Genomic DNA, 23,093 nt, shown 5'->3' with positions numbered 1-23,093 from the left:
CAACGACATGTGCAGAAAGTGTACTTCAAGTCTTGCTGTGTGTGATCTCTCTAGAACTGGCAGTTCTTCTCGGCGAAAGCCGAAATGGCCAAGAAAACCAAAACTAGAGGGAGGGGGCAAGAGATCCAAGCAGCGAATCCAGATGGGGTCGGCGGGAGGAAAGAAATTCCTCAATCAGCTGATGCAAAAAAGACGAAAAGTGTGAATGTACTGAATGGAATTGTTCCGTTCAATCTCAACCAGAAATCAACCATGGAGACTCCAATTGGGAAATCCGTTGGGCAGAGCAGTGGAGCGGCGAATCAACAAATGAGTGCATCACCAGGATCGAACCCAAAATCAACAAAATCGTGGGCGAATATGGTGGAAGATCCAATATCTGGTGAGTCTCAAAATCTAGGGCATAGAAGTGAAACATGGAGTAAAATAGTGGGGGCTGAACCCAGTAATGGAGGTTTAGACCTAGAAGGTCAAGAGGGAAAAGTTGAAAATGTCAAAATAACAATGGAAGATATTAGGGATGAAGTAGAATATTGGAGTTAGGTTATACGTATGTGTTGGGATCTAATCCCCCACAAACAGTCATGGAGGGATACTTTCGGAGGGTGTGGAAGGTACTAGGGGTGGCTAAAGTGGCACAGGTAAATAGAGGGGTATTCTTAGTGAGATTCTACAATAAGGAGGATAAAACCACAGCTGTAGAGGGGGGCGTACTAATGTTTGATAGGAAATCCATAGTGGTGAAACCATGGAGACCTGATGTTGAAGTTACTAAGGAAAAGGTGGATAAAGTGCCGATATGGATTAAGCTGGTAGGACTGGATATAAAATATTGGGGGAAAACAGCACTAACTAAAATAGTTGGAATGGTGGGGAAACCAATTGCGGCGAGATAAAGCCATGACCCAAAAAAGAGAGGTTGACATTTGCAAGAGTACTAGTTGAGATGCCCGAATAAAGAATACGAAGGAGGTAATGTTTGAAAATGAGGTGGGGTGATTGTGGAGCAAAGGATTGAATATGAGTGGAAGCCTACCATGTGTACAAGGTGTAAAATTTTCGGTCATGAAATTCAGGAGTGTCGAAGGCAACAGAGGGACAAAGAGTGGTTAGAAAAGCGGGAGAAGGGGAAAAAAGAGGTAGAACAGGGGGAATATATGGATGAAGGAACACAAAAACAAAGGGAGAGGGTGAACATGAAAGAGAAGGAGAAGAGCGTGAACACAAATAAGGGTGAAGGAGGAAAACCGAGCCAGATATCTATATAGAGGAACCCTTTTGCAGTGCTACAACATCAGGAGGAAGATATAGGGCAAAAGCAAGGGGAGATAATGTTGAAACAGCCATGTGAAGACCCTGGAAACTGTAAGGGTGGGGATAACCCCACCCCCAATGGATAAACTTGGGTTTTGGAATGCCAGAGGTTTAAATAGGGTCAATAAGCGAGAGAAATTTCATGACATTCTTTTGCAAAAATCAAGAGTTGGACTATTTGGACTTCTAGAAACTAAGATTAAGAAAGCTAAAGCTGTAAGAACTTCTCTTAATACATGCTTGTAATGGTTGAGCTTTCAACAAATCTTTCTGCTCATCCCGGGGGAAGGATTTGGCTATTATGGAAGCCTCAAATTTTTAATGTCAATATATTGGTGGTATCAGCTCAAATAATACACTGTTGGGTGCAACATAGAGGTACAGATAAACAGTTTCACGTAACTATGGTATATGGGTATAACAACCAAGCAATGAGGAGAGTAATGTAGGAAGATATTCTAAGGGTGTATGGGACTATCTCAGGGGACTGAAGCGGTTATGGGCGATTTCAATAATGTGCTACGACGACGGACGAATGGGCGGCCATCACACTCTCGTAAATTAGAGAGTTTAGGAAATGTGTGGATACATGTGGATTGCAAGACATGAAGTCATCGGGGCTATTATACCCGGTGCAACAAACAACGGGCCCCGCGTGAGTCTACTCCAAAATAGACGAGTGCTTGTGAATACGGAATGGAGGGCTGATCTTCCCGCATCGAGGTACATTATAGTCTGAAGGGTTGTTTGACATCATTGTGCCTATTATTATCGGGGAAAATAGGGAAAAAAGGGAAGGAAGCCGGTTCAAATACTTTAATATGTGGAGCTGCGCCGGGATTTTATTGAAAAAGTGAAGAATAGTTGGGATGTTCAGCAGGAAGAAGAATGTTCCGTGTGATTGGCAAAATGAATAGATTGAAGGCAATACGGTGCACGGCTAAACAAAACTAGATTTAGTGACATAGAAAATAAAATTTGAACGATGAAAGTGGCGGTTCGGTGTCAAGAATTAATTCGTAAAAAGCAGGGGATACGAGCGTTGTATAAGGAGGAGGAGAAGCGCCAAAGAATGCACCAAGCTAAATCATCTTAGAAAGAGCGTTTCTCAGAGGAAACGAAAATGCTGTAATGTGGCTATAAGAAAGGTGATCAAAATACCAAATTCTACCATAATTACCTCAAAGCTCGAAGGAATATCAATAGAATTTTTACAATAAAAAGGAAAGATGGGCAGTATGTAGGGGATATAGAAGGCATTAGTGAAGCATTTACTGAATATTACGTGGAACTGTTGGGGACAACCAGTGAAGAAAGACAACATGTGAGTAGGGAAATACTTAGAAGAGGACCAGTGGTGACACAGACTCAAAGCCAAATGCTAACAGAACCGTTTACCGCACTGGATGTAAAGAAAGCTTTATGGGAAATAGGAGGGGACAAATCACCAGGACCTGATGGGTTTGGGACTATATTCTTCAAGGATAGTTAGACTATAGTGGGGGATGATATAGTTGCGGGTGTACTGGAGTTTTTTGAGTCAGGTGAAATGCTCAAAGGGGTGAATGATACTGTTATAACCTTAATCCCGAAAGGGACACACTCTAAAAGTGTAGGGGATTTTAGACCCATATCATGTTGCAACACTTTGTATAAAATTCTCGGTAAGATGATCTGCGCATAAAGGTAGAAAATGGTATTGCAAAGATCGTATCGATAACCAAAGTGCCCTTATCACTGGAAGGTCTATTGTTCAAAATATTTTGATATGTCAGGACTTAGTGAGACTATACAATAGGAAGAACTCTACTAAAAGTTGCTTGATGAAGATTGATTTGAGAAAGGCATACGACTCAGTCGAGTGGGGGTTTGTACAGGAGATGCTATATGGGCTGAATTTCCCAGTAAAGTTTATCAAGTGGATCATGAAATACATTACTACATACAATAGCTATTAATGGGGGACTGTATGGAAATTTCAAAGGAAAAAGAGGATTGAGGCAGGGAGACCCTATATCTCCACTCTTATTTGTGATTTGTATGGAGTATTTTACTAGACTAATGCACTGGGCGACAAGCGACCGGTTTTGCGATATCACACTAAATGTAAAAGTAATTTGAATCATTTGTGTTTGCGGACGATATGTTAATTTTACGCAAAAAGGAATTTAACATAGTATTGATCTTTGAGGGCACTAAAGACTTTCTCTGCGACTTCGGTGAATACTAATGCAAGTAAATCAAATGTGTTCACGCCAACGACATGGACCGATAGGAGTAGCGGATGTATATGAGTTATCGGATATATGAGAGGCAAGTTGCCATTCAAATATACGGGGGTGCCAATCAAGTCAAAACACCGAATGCGATGAGATTGTGAAATGTTGATAGAAAAAATGACGGCTAGAGTGAAAACTTGGGTACTAGGAATTTATCGTATGCGGGAAGGGTGCAGATTGTGAACTCGGTGTTGATGCGTACATAGCTCGGTATTTGTGTTTTTATTGTCGAAACAAGTCCTCAAAGATATTACCGCAATATGTAGGAACTTTCTATGGACAGGGCAGGTGTGTACAAACAAACCACCCCTTGTGGCATGGGACTTAGTGTGTCAGCCAAAGAAGAATGGAGGACTGGGGATTACAAACTGTGTAGTGTGGAATGAAGCTGCTATTGGGAAATATGTGTGGAACATTGCAAATAAAGAAGATAACCTTTGGGTGAAATGGGTGAACCACGTGTACCTGAAAGGAGAAGACTGGTGGCAATATAAACCATCACAAGAGAGTTGCTGGTATTGGAAAAAGATATGCAACATAAAAGAAAAATTCAAAACTGGATATAGGGGTAATGCGTGGTTAACACCAGGAGGAAAGTACACGATTAGAAGTGGCTATTCTTGGAGCATGGGGAGTGGCATACAACAACCATGGTGGAGAGTAGTTTGGTCCACAGTGGCAGTTCCAAAGCATAGTTTTATCTATTGGCTGGTAATGCATGAGAGACTGCTCACTCGGGTGAGACTAGAAAAAATGGGACTATGCCAGGACAACCTGTGTGGACTTTGTGGAAGATCCCCTGAAACTATAAACCATCTCTTTTTTGAATGTGCATACTCACAGATGTGTCTTGAAACGGTGCTAACTTGGATCAAGGCTCCAAAATCTATTAAGTGCAAAGGCATGTGGAGAAAGTGGTGCGAAGAACGAAAAGGAAGATGAGTAGAGGGCTTATATGGGCAATATTGTCTCTGACGGTATATCATATATGGTACACGAGGAATGATGCTGTATGGAATCAAAAAATTATCAGGCCTCAACTGTTGGTGCAGCAAATACAAGAAGACAACAGGATTAGAGCCTTAGAGATGCTAAAGAGAAGAATAACCTGTAACGATAGGAAATGGATAGAACAATTGTATACGTAGGAAATGTATAGGGTCTAAAGAGGGGTCATAGTAAGTGAAACTGAAGAAGTGGTCGTGGTATGTTAGGCAGGAGAGTTTTGCTTGGCTTTTTGTTGTTTATAGGCCAGAAGATATATGTAACTATGTTGGGATGAAATACAATGAGTTTGTTCGACCAAAAAAAAAAAATAACAACGACAAAACAGAAAACATAATAAAGGAAGAAAGCAGACGAGGAACAAACAAATGGCAGTGATATAAGGAGAGAGACCATGGCAGTGGTAGAGGAGGAGGTAATAAAGGGTTGCTCAAGAGAGGCAGGAAGAGAAGTTGCTGGTGCATGTGGGAGTTAGGAAGGTAAACAAGGTTCAATTTTGAGTTATGAACCTATCTTGAAATTTCTTTCTAGTAATGAGTTGGACCATAGTTTAAAACCATTTAGTTAGGCTGAACAAAACGACACTCTTAAACTTGTTAGTAAAAAATTCATTGACACGTGAGTTATGACGCGTTTCAATCAAGCATATGAACATATTTGTAGTGTTTTTGATTAGCTTATTTTAAGTGTTTTAAGCCAAAATAGCTTTTAAGCATTTTTGTAATTTTTTCATAAAGACATAAGGTAGGATTCCTAACATATGGCGGATGCTTATAATAAGCCACAATATAAGAGGCTCAAAGCGTTCATATTAAGCACTTTCTACTCATTCTGAAAGAAAGAATTTTTGCTCGTGTTCACAAACAGACATTAAGTAAATAAATTAATCACATAAAAGATGTCTCGTCATTTAGTTATACACGTCAACAACAATTATATCATGCATGAGATTTACAGCTTATTAAGGCTAACACCTATCTTGAGAACGCGCACAAAAAATTCTCAAAATTGAGTCGAAAGTATCTAGGTACACTTTATTGCGTGTTCAGGTATTCAAACATTATACCTTAAGTGGTCGTTTGGTGCATGGCCAAAATTATCCCGGGATTATAATCCCGGGACTAATTTATCCCATGTCTTGGGACTATTTTATACCATCTCCTAAATGGTATAAAATAGTCCCAGGATAAGTGGGATATGCTGGGATATGGATAAATTTATACCTTCTACCAAACATGGTACAAAAAATTAGTCTTTGAGATATCCCAATTTATACCATGCACCAAACGACCCCTTATAGTTTAATTCTCTCATGTCTCCCAGTTTGGCAGAACCATGCCCGCCCCCATAATTTCAATTGCTAGACAACTAGATATAAAACTAATTCAGGTAATTTTTGCTAACAGGTGGTAGAATCAAACTTGATAATTTCTTGTTGTCCACATGATTTCCTTCTGTTTGGACATGCATATAAACACAAATCTAAATTCTTCGCATCATAAATGAAATCTTATCATTTTAAAAAACTTGAATTGCCTCTGATTTCTGCAGGTAACAAAACCAAATACCAAAACAAATACAAGCAAAATGGAAATGGTCATCCAATAACTTATGTCCAACCAAAAATATCATAAAACCGGAATACTACAACTCTCTTCCCTACAAGAAAGGCCAACTAGCGAAAAGCTGAATGAAGCAAGGGTGCAGAGGGAGGAGAAACCTATATAAATTAATTAATACATGGCAAGAAATCTTAGTCTGATACATTTTCTTCGCTATACCAAAATTTTGAGAGCAGCTGGACAAACTCTTGTATTGTCAGCTGTCGAAAAAAATAGTGTGAGCATTCCTTACCATCTGCGACCACCAAAGTTACCACCTCTTCCGCCTCTTCCTCCAGAAAAGCCACCTCCGCCTCTTCTGTTAGAGAAGCCGCCACCACGGCCACCACCTCCTCCGAATCTTCCTCTTGGCTTCTCTCTCTCTTGCAAAGCAGGCAGGGCTTCCACTACCTCTATATTTACCCCATGTGCAGTTTTTTGGCCTGAAAAAACCAATGAATCGAAAAAACAAAGAGAAAGGAGAAGAGGTTAGAAAAACTACAACAGTTACAATTCCCAGGGCTTTTTTTTATTTTTGGCCCGTTAGCCGAAATTAATCAGACGCTAGCCAAAATATACAAAACCTATACACTGATTATGTATATTATATGTATATCTTGCGTATACAATATGTATATCATATATATATTTATACTTAATATACAAAAACCTATACATTTGTTAGCTATTATTTTTTTGAGCGGTCCAAAAATATAATTATCCCTTTAATCTCAAATGTAGCTACTAGGCAGAGCTACACCGCGTAAACGGAAACATAAACAAAAAACAGAAAATGATGGATATAATGATATTAGCCTAACACAATTATATTATAACTGTTGGGTGATTATAATGTGATACGTCCATTGCTAGAAAAATGGAGAAATGTACCTGCGAGAAATTCATCTAAGTGCTCAGCAGATATATCAAAAACTGCCCCCTTTCCATCGGCAGTCAAAGTAAGACCATTGATTGATTCAACCTTCTCCTCAGGCAGGAACCTCCTCAAGACACTATAGACAAAGCTGCCAATGATATTACAGTAAAAAAGATCAGAATCATTGGACTGAATATGACAACAGTTTATAAGGCTCTGCTATAGCAATCAGAACTTCATCATCATATATGTCTCGTGAAAAAAGAAACATAGTTAGGTCCATAAGCTAAATCCATATTGACAGAATTGAGGTTTGATCTGTCTGCTTAGCACAGCGAACGTAATTCACTACTTCCAATTGCGGACAATGAGAAACTTCCTCGCTCATGAATTTATTTAGTGAAAATCCTTTATCAACTTCATTTTGTAGCTATTCTTATATAAATTCGTACAAACACTGATGTGGAAGCATGAACATTCACGGTTCCCCAGCCTATACCCTTGCTTGTGTGTTAAAAAGATGTGTGTTTTGAGTTTTCTTGTGGATATGCTTAGACTAAAATGATATAATCACACTCAGCAATAAATCACAATTTCAGGCATTGAAATGCACAATTCCTACTTATAAAATAATTGTAAGTGGAGAAACATTATATATTTAAAATTTAAGTACTCACGAAGGTGAGAAGATGGGTCTCCCACACTCAAGTAGCAGAGTAACACAGTTCTCCATAGAAGTAAGAATTGACCGAGTCTTGATCTCAGAATAGCCCTGGAAAGCAAGACACAAGTTAGCCAACAGTTTTGCTTCCCAGAGAGTATTATATAAATAAAGACAAGAGAAACATACAGCAGCCTTGGCAAGAGCTTTCGCAAGCAATTCTGCTGGTGATAGGTCAGAGGTATTCAGAAGCTCCTCTGCAGCAGCCTTAAATGCGGGTATCACACTATCGGAAATGTCAGCAATTATATCAGCAGCTTCTTTGCCGGCCGCTTTAGCAACATCAGCTGGCTGAGGAGCAGATAAATGCTCAAACTTGACACCAGATTCTCTTTCAATTCTAGAAATGTTGGACTTCCTTGGATCATACAGCATTACAGCAACACCAGTCTTTCCTGGAATGTGAGAGAAAAACCAAGCTGGTAAAAATGCTCCCCCTAAGCTAATGAAAGCAATTCCAACATCAGAAACTCACCTGCCCGTCCTGTCCTTCCAGATCGATGAATATATGCTTCAACATCACTAGTGGCTTCGCACTGAACAGAATATTATCACATTCAGCACTCAAATACCAATCAAGTCTGAGAATCAAGCATGGAACATGAATGGGGTAACAAACCTGGATTATTAACTGGACATCGTCAATATCCAATCCACGGGCTGCCACATTTGTGGCCACTAATGTCATGAATTTGCCTGATCTGAATCCTTTAAGTGTAGCCTAAGAACATGTGAAAATCAGATTAAGGGTTGTTACTATGAAAAGGAGAATTGAGTCTGGAAAGTTGATGACAAATACTGCATTTTACATATTTGTATAATCAACAGTGTAAGGTGGTTAATTCCCTCTAAACAGAAGGGAATAACCCAAAAGCAGATGGAGGGAGGTGAAGAGAGCACTAAAATAAAGCATATATTTCAGAAAAATCCTACCTCACGCTGGTTCTGTTGTATCTCCCCATGCAAAGCACTTGCCCCAGGCAATATGCCAGCAAGCTCTGAAGCTAGCGCTCTTGTTTCAGTAAAAATAATAGTGCGGCCGCCACTAATAATTTTTCATGGAACAAAGGATTTACAATCATTTCAGAGGTTCATTGTTATGCTTTAAATAGAAGACACTGGAAAATGAGAAGCGACCAACCTGCTGTAGCACCGAATGACATCAGGAATCAGCTGAGGTCGTGCAGAACTAGAGCATGGAATAACAATATGCCTCACACTGTTACTGGCCTTCATTTTCTCATTACCAACAAGGTCAACTGTTTTCTTCTCAGGTTTCAGAAACTTAGAAGCAATCTGCCACCAAAAACATGTTCCAGTAAGAGAAAAGATTCTAAACTGAAGTGCATGAAATATTCCCCAGTACTGGATAGGAATACTGGATATGTGTATTATGAATTTTAAAAAAAAATTAAAAACGTACATGCTTCACCCAGACTGGCAAAGTGGCACTGAAAAGAACTGTTTGAACTAGGCTTGCATCTTCGACCTTGCCTTTGAATAACAAAGGAATAAAAACATACAGAAAAGCATAACAATGTCAATAACCACAATATAGAAAGTCCTTCAACAGAACAGTAATGCACTGGCAAATTTCAGCTGTCAAAGAATTTCATCCTAACATCTGGAACAGCATAGGTCAGGTATAGAGGGGTGAAACCAGAACAAACAGTAGCATACCTAAAATAAGTTCGACATCATCTACAAAACCAATTTTTAACATTTCATCGACTTCATCAAGAACACGGAACTTTAAAGAACTGAAATCAATATTTCCCCTTTCAATGTGGTCCTGCAGCAAAATTTAGAAACAGTTAATTTTCACTCCATGCAAGTGAATGAAATTCAACTTGTAAATCAGCTAGTCCTACCTTAACTCTTCCAGGAGTACCCACTACAATATCAACTCCTCTTTTTAGTTGAGCCGTTTGTGCTCCCATGGGAGAATTTCCATACAAACAGCATGAAGTGAGCCCGAGAGACCGGCCATAAACTTCAAAGTCAGCGAACACCTGCAATTAACAAATTAACGAAATGCTACTTGCGAGAAAATGAGAAGGGCCTTTTTCATTTTTCAATTACGGGCGCTAGCCAAAATATACAAAACATATACACTTATTATGTATATTTTATGTATACAATATGTACATTATACGTATATTTATGCTTAATGTACAAAACCTATACATTTGCTGGCTATTATTTTTTGAGCAGTCAAAAATGTAATTATCCCAAATGGGACCCATTGGTTTACAGTCAGTTAAGCAGCCACCTAGAGAAGGCTGACAATGTATACCTGAAGTGCCAATTCCCTAGTTGGTAAAAGCACCAGAACACTAGGAGCCTTCCCATATCCTGTTTTTCGCAATGCTTTAGTAGGACCATTTGTTAGGGACTCCAATATGGGCAAAACAAAGGCCAGCGTTTTACCCTGCAAGTAAGGAAGCACAAATTAAAGTCTATGTCATATTTCTGCTTTACAATCTAGTTAACCAAAAGACTCAGAAGCATAAACATGAAATTTCTGGCAGCTGCAAAAGCAATAGGAAAATCAATTTACTCTTAACATTCATAACATGAAGACTAAAATTAGCTATTTCAATTTACTAACTTAAATTCTTCATTCTTGATGAATGAATAATTTATAATAGGAAACAACAGGTAGCTCATAATTCACAAAGAAACTCCTCTTCAAAAGGGTAGCTTGCAAACAGACAGTAAAGAAACCAAAGAACCCTTATCACAATACAGAAGTAAGCTTCTCATTAAAGGGAAGCCTCTGCATCTCTAGCAACAAGTAGACCAAAGAACCCTTTTTTGAAACAAGTAGACCAAAGAACCCTTATAAGCAATTTAGGTACTCTTCCTAATAGACATCATCATGATGGTAAAGAAATATGTGTATTTGTTGGTTGCAAACAGATGTGGTCAACAAAACCTTATTAAAATGGCAAGTAATGGTGATAGGTCATTAACCAGGCTCAGTAAAAAAATTCACTAGTTCTGATAGTTATAGGATCAAAAATAACAGGAATCAGATATTCCCAAGCTGCAAGCTGGATAGTTATGAAGATCCCATTTTCTCATGAATGTATGTACATTGGATACCCTCTCAATTCATTATGCCTATACACCGGAAACTAAACAGACCATAACAACAAAAACTATGCCTTGGTCGTATACAAGTTGGTTTCAGCTACCAAATTAGTCCATTTAAACTCATCTCGTGCCAAAGCACCAATTGTTTCACTAAAAGCTAACTCTAACTCTCTAAAACAAGCACTAAGCATTTTTTTGGGGTCGGCTGTATGAATCACGTTACTCCATTTAAACTAATCTCATGCCAATATATACTACATAACTAAATATCAAGATTACACAGCAAGTAAATATGCATATGATACAATAAAGAAGTGAATTATATACCTGACCAGTACGAGCACGACCAACCAAATCAGCGCCATCAAGAATATCATTAAAAGTCATAGCTTGAATAGGGAAAAGTGCATGTATTCCTTTAGCATTCAAAGCCTCTCTTAATGGCTTAGAAATTCTAAAATTAGACAAAGCATTAGGATCCTCCACCACTTTCTTCTCCTCTTCAACAACAACCACTTCTTCATCCAATTTAGCCTTTTTATTCTTCTTCTTTAACTCTATTGGCTCACATATCTCTGAGCTGGTTTCACTAGTCTTGTCATCATTATCATCATTCAAGTCCAAAACTGCTTTTCGCTTTTTGTCTTTCTTTTTGCTCTTTTTTACCTCATCTGAATCAGACCCTGAATTAATCTTGGATTTTTTTGGCTTTTTCTCTTTGGTTTTCTTAGTTTCAAGATCAGGGGTGTCGGTGGGGGTCTTTTTTAGTTTCTTTTTGAGGTCTTTGGATAGTGGGGAGGCCATTGTATCATCAGTTAGAACAAGTGCAGGCATGATATTATTTGGTGCTGGCTTTGTTTGTTTTGTATAACTAGGTTTTGGGGGATACTCTCCTGCTTTGTGTCTGCAGTTAGGTGCAGAGAAGCAGGGAGAGGAAAGAGGAGGAAGTTGGTTTAGGGTTTTAGATTTTATAGGGAATACGTGAGATTGATTAATTGAATGCGCACCGTCCGATTTGGGATATTTTGAGTTATAGGATATTTTCAGAAATATTGGGAAGGTCATTTTTAGGGCTATTTGTTAAAAGTATATAGTTAGAGTTTGTAAAGATATTTTAAGTATAGCCTTTTTTTTTTTTTTTAATTTGCGATAATAGTCACAAACACACTTAAACTATTACTTTTTTACGAATTTCAGACCTCAACTATTAGTATTTCATTTTTCAAATTGACTATCACTAGCTACTCAACTAGATGTGTTTAGTACATCGATGGTGATAGTTCAAGTAGGAAAACGGAAGAATTGATAGTTGGTCTAGTCAGTTTAAGTGTTTTAATATATAGATAGTTTTAATACATAGATAGTGATAGTTCAGGTTCCAGAGAACAATTGATAGTTGGTCTAATCAACTGGGTGTGTTTTAATATATAGATGGTGATAGTTCAAGTAGGCAAAGGAAAAAGTTGATAGCTGGTCTAATCAGCTTTGATGTGTTTTTAATATATAAATGGTGATAGTTCAGGTAGAAAAAGGGAGCAGCTGATAATTGACTTAGTCAGCTTAGAGGTCGGTTTTAGTACATAAATGATGATAGTTCGTGTAGGAAAAGGGAACAGCTGATAATTGGAGTGTGAAAGGGTGTGAAACTCACGAAAAGCTGATAGTTTAGGTGTATTGTTTAACATTAAATCTTTTTTATTTAAGCGGCACACTTTAGCTTCTTCTTCAATAAATTTCAGAATATAGTGACCTGAAATTCAAATTTTATAATTTAAACTTCAGAATAATGTGCCCTGAAGTTCAATTGTAACAATAATCGGTATTCCTTGAAAGAAGCACGTCAAATAACTTTTTTGCTTTTGATGTGTTAGAGCAAATTGTGTACATTTGGAGAAGGGTTACATCACCACTAAACTTGATGCGACTTGCAACTTTAGTCCTCAAATTGTGGCTAGACTTCAAGACGCCCTAATCTTGGCTAATTAACTAGATTTTAATATACCCCCGAGCTGTCACATGGCACAACAAGTGTCGTCAAACACCTCCAGGCGCGTGAGAGTTGCCACATCAGCAGCCAAACAACAACAACAAAAAAAAAATCCCTTTTTTTACATTATTCTCCCTATTTTTTCCTATCCCAACGTGCAAAACCATCCCTTTCTCCTTAATTAAACCCTCCTCCATTAAAATACACCACAACTTGAATTCAAGATTTTTCTTCCACTTCTTTTCTAATTGCTAAAGTTTCTCCCTCAATTGAATTCATGATTAGAGTTTGTAGATGTGCATTTCCGGCGATGGTGAGGATTTCATGGTCCGATGACAATCCGGGAAGGAGATTTTGGGGTTGTCATACAAGGTATGTAATTTTTGTTTTTTGTAGCTCAATTTTAGTATAATTTTACTAGCTCTGTTCTATTTAGTCACTGATTTGCATCTAATTTTTCTGGGTTTGTCACTAATTTTCCCTCACTTTGTATAGGTGAGAGGCCGATGTTCTTGTAAATTTTTAGAATGGTATGAACCACCATTTTCGTAGCAAGCTAATATTGTTATTTGGGGTTTGTTGAAGAAGAAAAACAAATATGAGCAAGAGTTGAAGTGGTCAAGAACAATGAAAATTTGCCTATGTATTAGTGTGCTATTTAATATGATGTTTTATCTTGGAACACAATCTAGTTATAGTGATTTAATTGAATCTGGGTTATCGGGTCGGGTTATTTACCCGGATGTAATTTCCTTTAATGACTTGGCGTTAATATTATACATGCGGAGGCCACATCAACATTTTATTCCAGCTGGACCCACGAGTGACTGCACTCTCTAAGGGTCATGAGCTCGGGGGTGTACTAAAATTTACTTAGCCAAGATTAGGGGTGTCTTGAAGTCTAGCCATAGTTTGGGGACTAAAGTTGCAATTCATGCCAAATTTAGAGGTGTTTTAAACATTTCAACCTTTAAAGAACTATTAAATACGATATGTAGCCATTTTCAGTTCCAAGATATAAAATAGCAGAGAAGGAGGAGTGAAGCAAATTTAAGTTTGTGGTTAAAATTTATATACAATACAAGTATTGGATATATTTGACATAGCAGCTCTAAAACGGCTATTTATATTTTTTTGATGAAATGTTGGAGCAAAAAGAGGATCAGAGAAACATTCACCTTTGGTATTGTAGCATGCCTCATGTTGGGGAATCATTGAACAAGTAAATTCTCATGTCACTATTTTTTTTCTAATGAATAATGGTAAAAAATTTAGGAGGTTGTTCATTGTTTCACTTACTTTGTAGAGCTGTCTGTGAAAATAATAAATGTGGTATTATTTGAGAACATAAACTTTACGCCTTTAATTTGAAGAAAAAGAGCTATAAAATGCTAACCAAAAATTCATAGACCCCTCTTAAGATGTTTGTTGTAATACTTGCTATACTTTTTATGATCTAAGGTAGTACATATAATTCTTTTGTTTTCACATTTTTGAATGATTTTATGAAATGAATTGTATGGATAACCATACATTTTACACTTTATTAAGTATTTTATTAAGTATGTTTCAAAAAACTGCCTTTCCATAATCAACTGACGTGTTTGACTGATCAAGCAGCAAAGACAACTGCAACAACTAAATAAGCCTCGATCCCAAGTTAGTTGGAGTCGACTACGAATCATCACTATACATTTCGCTCCATTCAGACTCGTCTCGTTCCAATATCCAGCAAACTAGGTTACTCTAAACTTAGAAGTTCTTTATATTTTCTACTTCAAACCAACTTGAAGAAATACAACTTCCCCTAACAATAGCCAGATGGACCTTAGAAATGAACTTCTTGATCATAGATTCTTATAGTATTCCAAGTTCCTGAGAGATACAGTACAAAGGTTAAAAAGTAGATCAGGTAAGCAATACGATAGGCATACAATGACTATTTTCAATAGTCTATTGGTTAATCCTCAAGACAATAAAAGAAGTTTTAGCTGTAAAGCTTAATCTTGATGAGGAGGTGGCTGATGGTAAATATACAAACAGATATCGGCAATTAATATCATTTCTTACTATCTCTTTCTGTTTTCTTATACATGAGATTGAAGAAAGGGGTACCTGTTCATGCTGGACTGGCATCCAATTCATGGTGTGCCCCTTTTGGCCCACACTCATTTGGCTTCCGCATGCATTTCTGAACAGATGGCAACAGGTACAAGAATAGATTCTTCTTTAAAAATCATCTAACGCACCTTTCATGTTTCTCTTTCAGATCTAAGGGACAACTGAGGTTAAAACGAAAACAAAGATTGGAATTAGTTGGCTGGAAGGCATAACAGTAAGATGATCATGAATATAAAGACAATGCACTCAATCCATGGCTTAGATCATATATCGACACTTAAAAGCAATCCGATATGATTGAATTTTCATATTGAATTAGTCCATACCTTATTAAACAGTTGTACTGGTGGATGCACTGGAAGCTTCTTATCAACTGTAGATTTAGAATCCTGTGGAAGGAGTATACAAGAACATCATATAACAGCAGAAAAAGGAAAGGACAAGTGAGGATTAGAAATACTTAATGAAAGATCTATAAAAGTAAACAAATTGATAGTGCAATACCATTGAGATTGTAGTTCTTTCTCTAATGTTTTCACATATTCTAGTATCTTCACTAGGGAAAATCTGCATAAATACATGATATGGTTTCACAATTAGCATATTCCATAAACACAAAAAGAAAAAGAAAAAAGAAAAAAGAGAGGATCACATGGTTATATTAATGGTACCTTATTACATCTTAAAGCTTTTGATTTGAGCAATGTCACAGAATTACCTTGCTTTGCAGCATTTTGAGTGCTTGGTCTGAGAAAGAATGCAAACCATGTAAGGAGAAAGAAATGCAATATAAGGAATGACACTTAGTGGCGGATCCTGGATTTTCACTCAAAGGGTTCGAAAAAAAAAGAACAAAAACTAAATATAAAATATAATGTTGTTGATGGGAATCAAACCTAGGATGCTAGAGACAATTTTGAACACTCTAGACTACTTGAGCTAACCTTTTGCATATGCTCAGATGTTCAAAAGTTAATATATATACATAAACACAGAAAATATATCTTATATATACACTGTAATTTTTTGCTGAGGGTGTTCGGGAACACCCTCACCTTCACTTAAATCCTCCCCTACACTTAGTGATGCTTGAAATTTAAGTTCCAATTCTTTTTCCTGAAAAGGTAATATTCGCTTGATGTTATAGAAAAAAATAAGAAACTGAAGCAAAAATATGATTCTCTAAAAGAACATCAATAATTTATTCTAATCAAAATCTCATAGGTGTTCTTAAGACTGTAATTCCATCTGGTGAACCCTTAAAGTAAAATGGAATGAACTATCGGAAACAACCTCTCTACCTCACAAAGGCAGGGGTAAGGTCTGCGTACATCCTACCCTACCCAAACTCCACTTGTGAGATTACACTGCGTATGTTAATGTAATGTAATGAGATTACCAATGTTCCCCGGAGGAAATACTTTTGAAGAGATGATGTGAGCCTTTAAAATAATCAGTTCAGTTTAATCGAAAAATACACCAAGTACAACTCATAAGCTAAATTCTTCTCATTCAATTACTTGATGAAGTCAGAAACCAATCAGTCCAACCTTTTAAAGGCCACAGAAGTGCTATGTGCAGCAGACTCAGCATTTTGGCTTTTTGACAACTGCAATAAACCAACAGAGAGAGATTAGCCCCTATCAATTATGTAGCTTTCAGATTTCATCATTTATGTTATATCTTTTTAAAAGTCTTTCCTTAAAACCCTCTATATATAAAAGCAATTCCATGAGAAACTGAATGAGACTAACTAATTAATTGTTGTAGAGTCAAATTTTTATATAGCATTTAAAACTTCTGTCTCAAAATTTGCTGTACTCTATAAGAATGCTGTGGAAGGACTCAGTTATATAAGTCCTTTCCAAATACATGAAGCAATAGTGACCTACATTATGGTCTTCGGATGAGTAGGTAATACAGGAGCTTTCTGAATCTAGAGAAAGCACAAAGAACAAGTCTCAGATTAAAGGTTTTGAGTAAATTATAATTTAATGTTGTTTAAATCATTTTATAGAGTTCAGGAAGAGAACAGTATCTCAAACTACCAACTTTTGTGTTCAAAGGCTGTGATTTTGAAGGGTGGCCTTTGTCTTTTGTATGGTCACTTGACTCTGAATCATTCTTGGACCTGAAACTGTTAGTACAAATAAAAGTTGATCATTCAACTGTTAATATTTTCAAATCAAGATACCCTTATAAGTTATAAATCCTTTTGGATAACTTTTAACCAAAAGTTGATTGGTGGAGTGAGTCAAGACCTTTATAAATTATTTTTCATACCTTTTTATATTTAATGTGGGACACTATACAACTCAACAATAACATACCTTCGTCTTTGTGCCCTCTGCATGGTTTCTAGTTGGGGATCTCTAGGAACAGTGACCTTAAATTTAGAAACACATCAAGTTAGAGAAATTTGAGAATAAATATTCTATAAACTGCAACGGAAGATTCAAAAGGTGTTAATCTAATATCTTTCAATAACATGAAATAGCAACTTTAATCATTTACGTTAGGCTTTTTTGGATATCTTATGCAATAGCAAACTTTGATGCTTCTAATGAGAAACATAAGTAGTACCAGAGCTTACACCTACTAGAAATGATGAGATTTCTACTGTTAGAGAAAGCAGACTAACACAAACAGCTGAATTTTGTCACAAGCATAAATGTGAAGGGAATAAATATACAGCTACCTCACTCTAACTGCCTGACACCTGCACCAGGACCTTTTACACCAGACAAAACTAGTTCGACCAAACCACCATCAGATACTGAAAATGAAACGACAAGTTCTTACATTAAAGTTTTATATGTTACTTCATGCTTTGTCTTGCTATCCAATTGCTACTCCTGATCCATTAATGTGACAAAAGGGGTTCAAGGAATAACATTCATTTGAGGACATGTATCTACAATTATCTACAGTTTCAACCAGTCAGGAATTTATTGCCAAAAAGGAAAGTCTGCTGCAGGTAGACATTATTCTGTATGAGGCTTGAAAACAATAGTTATAGCTCAAGAAACTGTGTGTTTCAGCAATTTTTTTCCTCATAAATATGTCACAGAACCTTACTGTTGTCAGTTAAGAAAAAAAGTGAAGATATTGTGTACATCCAAGGAATTTCAATCTTTTAGCTTCATTGGTATCTGACCATAACTACATCTGACTGCCACTTCCCTCAAGTAGATCAAGTTCACAATGAGCAAACTAATGTAGTCCTTTGGAGAAACCGTTTCGAGTCATTAGATCAGAACTCATAAGGCATTACCACAAAGATCTACCTAACAAAGGAAGTACGATGTAAAAGCTTCTAATCTAAACTTGGAATAGAAAGGAAAGAAATATTAATCCTATGTACGGAGTTAAGGCAGATGGAACATTAAATTGAAATAAATAAACTGAATCGAAATTCCTTCCCTTCTGTTTTAGGATAGCTTTAGAATCCATATAGCAGTTGCAAGCACAGTGTAACAGAAATAGTATCAACAAACAGTAATTAACTGCATGCACCTTTCGCAAATAGCCACTTTCTAGCTTTTGTCTTTTAGGAGCTGCATTATAAGATACTGAAGAGTTCCATGAACTTCTCTCATCGGTCTTGCTAGGTGGCTTCAGGGACCTAACAATTGAAGAATGAAAAACTTAGCAAACACCAAATACTAGTAAGTAATGTCAAACTAAATCTGGCTTGAGAAATAATCTACAAGTGAATAGGACTAACAAATTGAACAGACTGGAACTGCAGAAACATACACAAGCCTAAAGAGGAATTTTACAGTAATTTTCCGCTTGATATTTCCACCCCTCCCACCACATTTTGGAGGATCTATAGTGTTTCCGCACTTCCCCTCCAGCATGACTCGAACCCTGGACCTACCTGTCCTGGGTGAAGGTGCTTTACCAACTAAGCAACCCTCACTTGTCCCACTTGATATTTTTGATTGTAGTAGTTGAGATCAGAACCATTTGGCCACACATCACCTTGAAATAAATAAAACCTTTCAGATGAGAAGTTAGAATGTCTTTTCATACCTTAGTTTAGCCAAATGACTAGCAGTGGGCTTCATTAAAGTTGAAACTCTGGCATTCGAAGATCTGGGCTCTGACTTTAACATAACTTTTGGACTTTCCTTAGCCATTCGACCAATGGATAATGTTTCTGAAGGTGTAGAAATAACACAAGTTAGACTCTGATAATAAAATAAGGGTAATCCGAAAAAGCTTAGCAAACATATAACTAGTAAGTCATCCGAGAAGGTGTTGCTAGTAAACTAACCTCCAGTTTTCGGTTTATAAGGTGAAACTGCAGAACCTATGTAAATATTGGAGGAATTGCTGCTTGATTTTGCGGATTGCTCTTCTCGTAACCTAGAGGGACCACGTGAATATTTTGCTGTGGTGTCCTTCCCCAGGTCTAAGTTTAACTTTCCAATGAGAGCTTCAGTTCCAAAAGCAACTTCAGTGAGGATTGTTATAAACAGTACCACCATACCAAAACTCCACTTAGCGGATCAAGAAATAAAACAGTTAAAGGGAAGAGCAAGACCGAATCAAAATTGCAAAGAATACTGAAACAACAAGAAGTTAAACAAGGAAAGGAAAGGTATTCCCTCTCTAATAGTATAATCTTTAAGATTTGGCAGGTATAAGGGAAGGAAAGGTAGTGAATTTAAGTCTACCACCACTCATAAATGAAAACAATTTCAAATACTTAACAAGAGTTCTCTCTTTAATAAAGTAAGCTTTCGATGTAGTAGTGTTCACGAAATTCAACAGTAAGCTGTCAAATGAGATGGTTTACACAATTCAGCAGAGTTGTGTAACTTAGTTTTGTTTCCTTAAAAGGTCATTTTCGAAAACATCGTATTAAGAAAAGTTCCCTATATAACCTATCCTCTTTTCTCTATTTCACAACCGCAACAATTTTAATTACTTCCATGCCATGTCCACTCTATACATACATATATATTAGCAGTCTCATGTAAACGCCCCATCAATCCAGTAACCAGGTATTTATAAAAGAACCAAGTATTTTAATGAATTGGCCTTTCTTCAACTTAAATGACCAGAAAGTATTGAAAGAGTTATATGTGTCTTTGTTTTTTCAAATTAAAATCCAACGGAAAATAAAATCATGATCATCAAACTTATAACCCTTTCTTCTTTATCCCGTGGATGAAGTGCTCCTACTAGTGTAGGGAATATCGGGGAAGAGTAGCATATACTGCAAATATTCTGCTTGCATTCATTCCATGAAGAGACTAATTATATATGCCTTAAAACCCGTGACTTATATATCACCAAACTAAGCAACTCTATCGTTCTGCCAAGACATGCCCCCAATGAAACAAGTAAATTAAAAGGAAAACTAAAAAGAGAGAGCAAAGAATGTAGAGATTAATAATTCCTTCATGTATGTATGGCTTACGAGAAGGCGGATAGTTGCCCCAAGTTTCAAACCAGCGTTGGGCTTCTTCAGCCTCATAAGGTGACTCTGGCCTACAGAAATCATAGAACAAAGCAGCGTCGAATTCATATTCCCACTCTATTTCAAATTCATCCAAACATTCAACACTAAAGTCCTCCATTTGTTTTTCAATGAATAAATGCAGAATCCCCTGTTTCTCAAAAGGCAATGAAAAATTCCAAAGGAAATTATAGGTACATTCTGTTTGTTCCTCAAAGAATGTACCTATTGAAAATGTATTAAGGGGTTTTGAAGAAAAGATAATAAATATAGAAAGGCGTCAGTCAATTGAATGGAATTGGAAACAAAACAGGACGTGTATTTTCATATGTAGCGCGAAAGCTTAGGAGAATACCCGAATTTTCAATAATAGGAGGACGCTTAATTACCAAAACGCCCAAACCGTTAGAAGCAAAGATTTGTTTTTTCCAACAACAATTAAAAAATATATAATCTTCACAAAGGAGAGAATTGATCTTGAATATCTGCATTTCTTTTAAAGTTTATTATTTTTCAATTAGCTAGATCGTTATAAAACGAGACGTGTAACAGCACTTAAAGTAGATTAGTCAGCTGAAAAAAAACAAAGGAATAATTGTCCATTTTAATTATTTTTTTCATTTTTGAAACTATTGTCAAGATCAGGGCCAAAATTGTCCATTTTCTCCGACCATTTAATTTGTAATTTAGAAATTATATTCACGATTAGTAGAAGTATTTGTGATTTATTTTCTGCAAGATAAAAAAACCAAACATGACTTTCAGTACTACGTGATACCAACTCATTAATATATTTATTATTATTAACTCAAAGCAAAATTAAAAAAAAAAAAAACAATTTATGCAGTAACATATGGCATTTAGAGGAGCTGTTGGACTTGATAAACGCAACAGATAAGCAATGGATGGGGGGAAAAATAGAGTTCTACAAAAATAGGCACAACGACTCCACAATTTTGGATTACCTAGAACATACTTGGGAAGCATAGTGTAATAGTGCTAGATTTGCAGATTATTCTAATTTGTTGGTCACATCCAAAAGTCAAAGCCATGACCAAGTAAGAATACTTATTATAAAAGGGAGAGGAAGAAGAAAAGAAACCCCAAACTTGTTTACAAATCATATTAGCGTCCATGTTAACTCATTCTCTTCTAAACTTAAGAGTGTATCTAGTAGACGAAAGCATTCTTTTTGTTAAGCTTCATCGGAAGCTAAATGGACAATTTTTTTTTAAAAAAAACATGCTAAAAGGACTTATTTTGTTTCAAAAAAATATATATATTTGTTTGAAGATTTGAGGTGTTTGACCAAGAAAAAAAATATTTGAGTAAACTCTTTTGTTGCAAAGAAAAAATAAGTTTCCGCTTCTTTGAAGAATTAGGAGCAGTTTTTTTTTTTTTTAAAAATAAAATATATTTTAAAAAAAAATCATATTTATCAAACTATCTCTCCTTATATTTACTCATTTATCTTTCAGATAAATATAATCACTTCCTTTTTTCTACCATACATTCTCCTTCTCTCGGAGTATTTTTTAATTTATACTAAATAAAAGTCCAATAATAAATTGATAGTCTTTGGAGAAGGAGGACTGCGCTATTTCAATATCCTTTGATTTCAAAGAAAAATCATCTAGTTCCTTCTTGTATGATTATCTGATGAAGTCTCATCAAGAGTTCAGGAATTTTTGATTGGTGGTGAACTAACTATAGCACAAAGTCGAATCTCTTTGGTTAATAAAATATGATTAAAACACTTAAAGCTCCGAGGTAATAAGTAGCTACACTACAACTATAAAATAGGAGTTAGCTAGAATATAGAATAATGATACACATATGAAGATATTTGTACCTCTTTTCACATACCGAAATATGAAATTCATAAATATACTTTAGAAAAATTGTTGTAATTTACTATGACTTTGCTTTACTGAATTTGAATTGATGTCCTCTAAATGATTCCTCCTAAATTGCATTAATTTACTCTAAGGATTTTCATTTTAATTGGAATTTGGTTATTCATTAGGTATTATGGTAAGATTGGATCATTTTCGTCTCAGAACCTTTTGATTTTTCATTTTTTCCTCTAAGATCACTTTGGGTCCTAGACTTTTTATTAGTTTGTCTTGGTAAAAGGATTCAGGCGGCGTATTTTCTTGAAACGACGTTCTCAATAACGTGACATAAAGATTCATTATGTATTTTGATATATTAAGTCATTTGTCACGCCCAGAAATCCACCATGGCATAACAGGCATCCGATGCTACGGAACCACATTGGAAACACTTTTAGTAAAGTAAAAACTTGTCTAAATTGAGTTACTAGTTCATTATGCACAAATCGAATAAGACAATGAATATAAGGAAGTCTTAATTATAATAGCCATAAAGCATGGTAAAAACATCCCAACGTGTCAAGCGATGACTTCAACAACTACACACATTAATGATATCTATCTATGGAGCTTATAAGAGAAATAAATAATTAGTCGAACTTCGGGATGCAGCCTGGAAACTGAAAGCAATAAAATCTAAAGATAGATGGGGTCCCACGAACAAGCATGTGGGCTCACCAATAATGCAGGAAGCAGCAAGTTCACTTACTCCGTACGATTG

At 36.3% G+C, this 23,093-nt stretch overlaps 2 protein-coding genes across 3 annotated transcripts; both read right to left on the bottom strand.

Annotated features, from left to right (window-relative positions):
• Nucleotides 1-6,175: 6,175 nt before the first annotated feature.
• Nucleotides 6,176-11,851, bottom strand: LOC132051655 (DEAD-box ATP-dependent RNA helicase 7-like). Its single transcript, XM_059442816.1, has 13 exons — nt 11,224-11,851; nt 10,094-10,228; nt 9,669-9,809; nt 9,478-9,589; nt 9,221-9,291; nt 8,939-9,093; nt 8,731-8,842; nt 8,417-8,518; nt 8,273-8,333; nt 7,927-8,192; nt 7,754-7,848; nt 7,091-7,224; nt 6,176-6,642 (listed from the first exon to the last, which is right to left on the bottom strand). The coding sequence occupies exons 1-13, from the start codon at nt 11,728-11,730 to the stop codon at nt 6,449-6,451; spliced, it is 2,085 nt and encodes a 694-aa protein (XP_059298799.1). The 5' UTR covers nt 11,731-11,851; the 3' UTR covers nt 6,176-6,448.
• Nucleotides 11,852-14,284: 2,433 nt separating this feature from the next.
• Nucleotides 14,285-20,751, bottom strand: LOC132054416 (uncharacterized). Of its 2 annotated transcripts, XR_009414291.1 has the most exons (12): nt 20,439-20,751; nt 19,287-19,448; nt 19,043-19,169; nt 18,521-18,629; nt 17,335-17,390; nt 17,057-17,141; nt 16,555-16,613; nt 15,676-15,751; nt 15,509-15,571; nt 15,331-15,393; nt 14,999-15,165; nt 14,285-14,758 (listed from the first exon to the last, which is right to left on the bottom strand). XR_009414291.1 is itself a non-coding variant. In XM_059446429.1 (11 exons), exons 1-11 carry the CDS (start codon nt 20,596-20,598, stop codon nt 15,136-15,138), a joined length of 990 nt encoding a protein of 329 aa, XP_059302412.1. In that variant the 5' UTR covers nt 20,599-20,751; the 3' UTR covers nt 14,285-15,135. The 2 variants fall into 2 exon arrangements, 1 of the variants encoding a protein (XP_059302412.1); XM_059446429.1 differs by having other exon boundaries at nt 14,285-15,165.
• Nucleotides 20,752-23,093: the final 2,342 nt, after the last annotated feature.

Source organism: Lycium ferocissimum, chromosome 4, assembly GCF_029784015.1.
Source record: "Lycium ferocissimum isolate CSIRO_LF1 chromosome 4, AGI_CSIRO_Lferr_CH_V1, whole genome shotgun sequence".
NCBI lineage: Eukaryota > Viridiplantae > Streptophyta > Magnoliopsida > Solanales > Solanaceae > Lycium > Lycium ferocissimum.
Note: the sequence above shows the minus strand (reverse complement) of the source record. Positions and strands in the feature narration are given on the sequence as shown.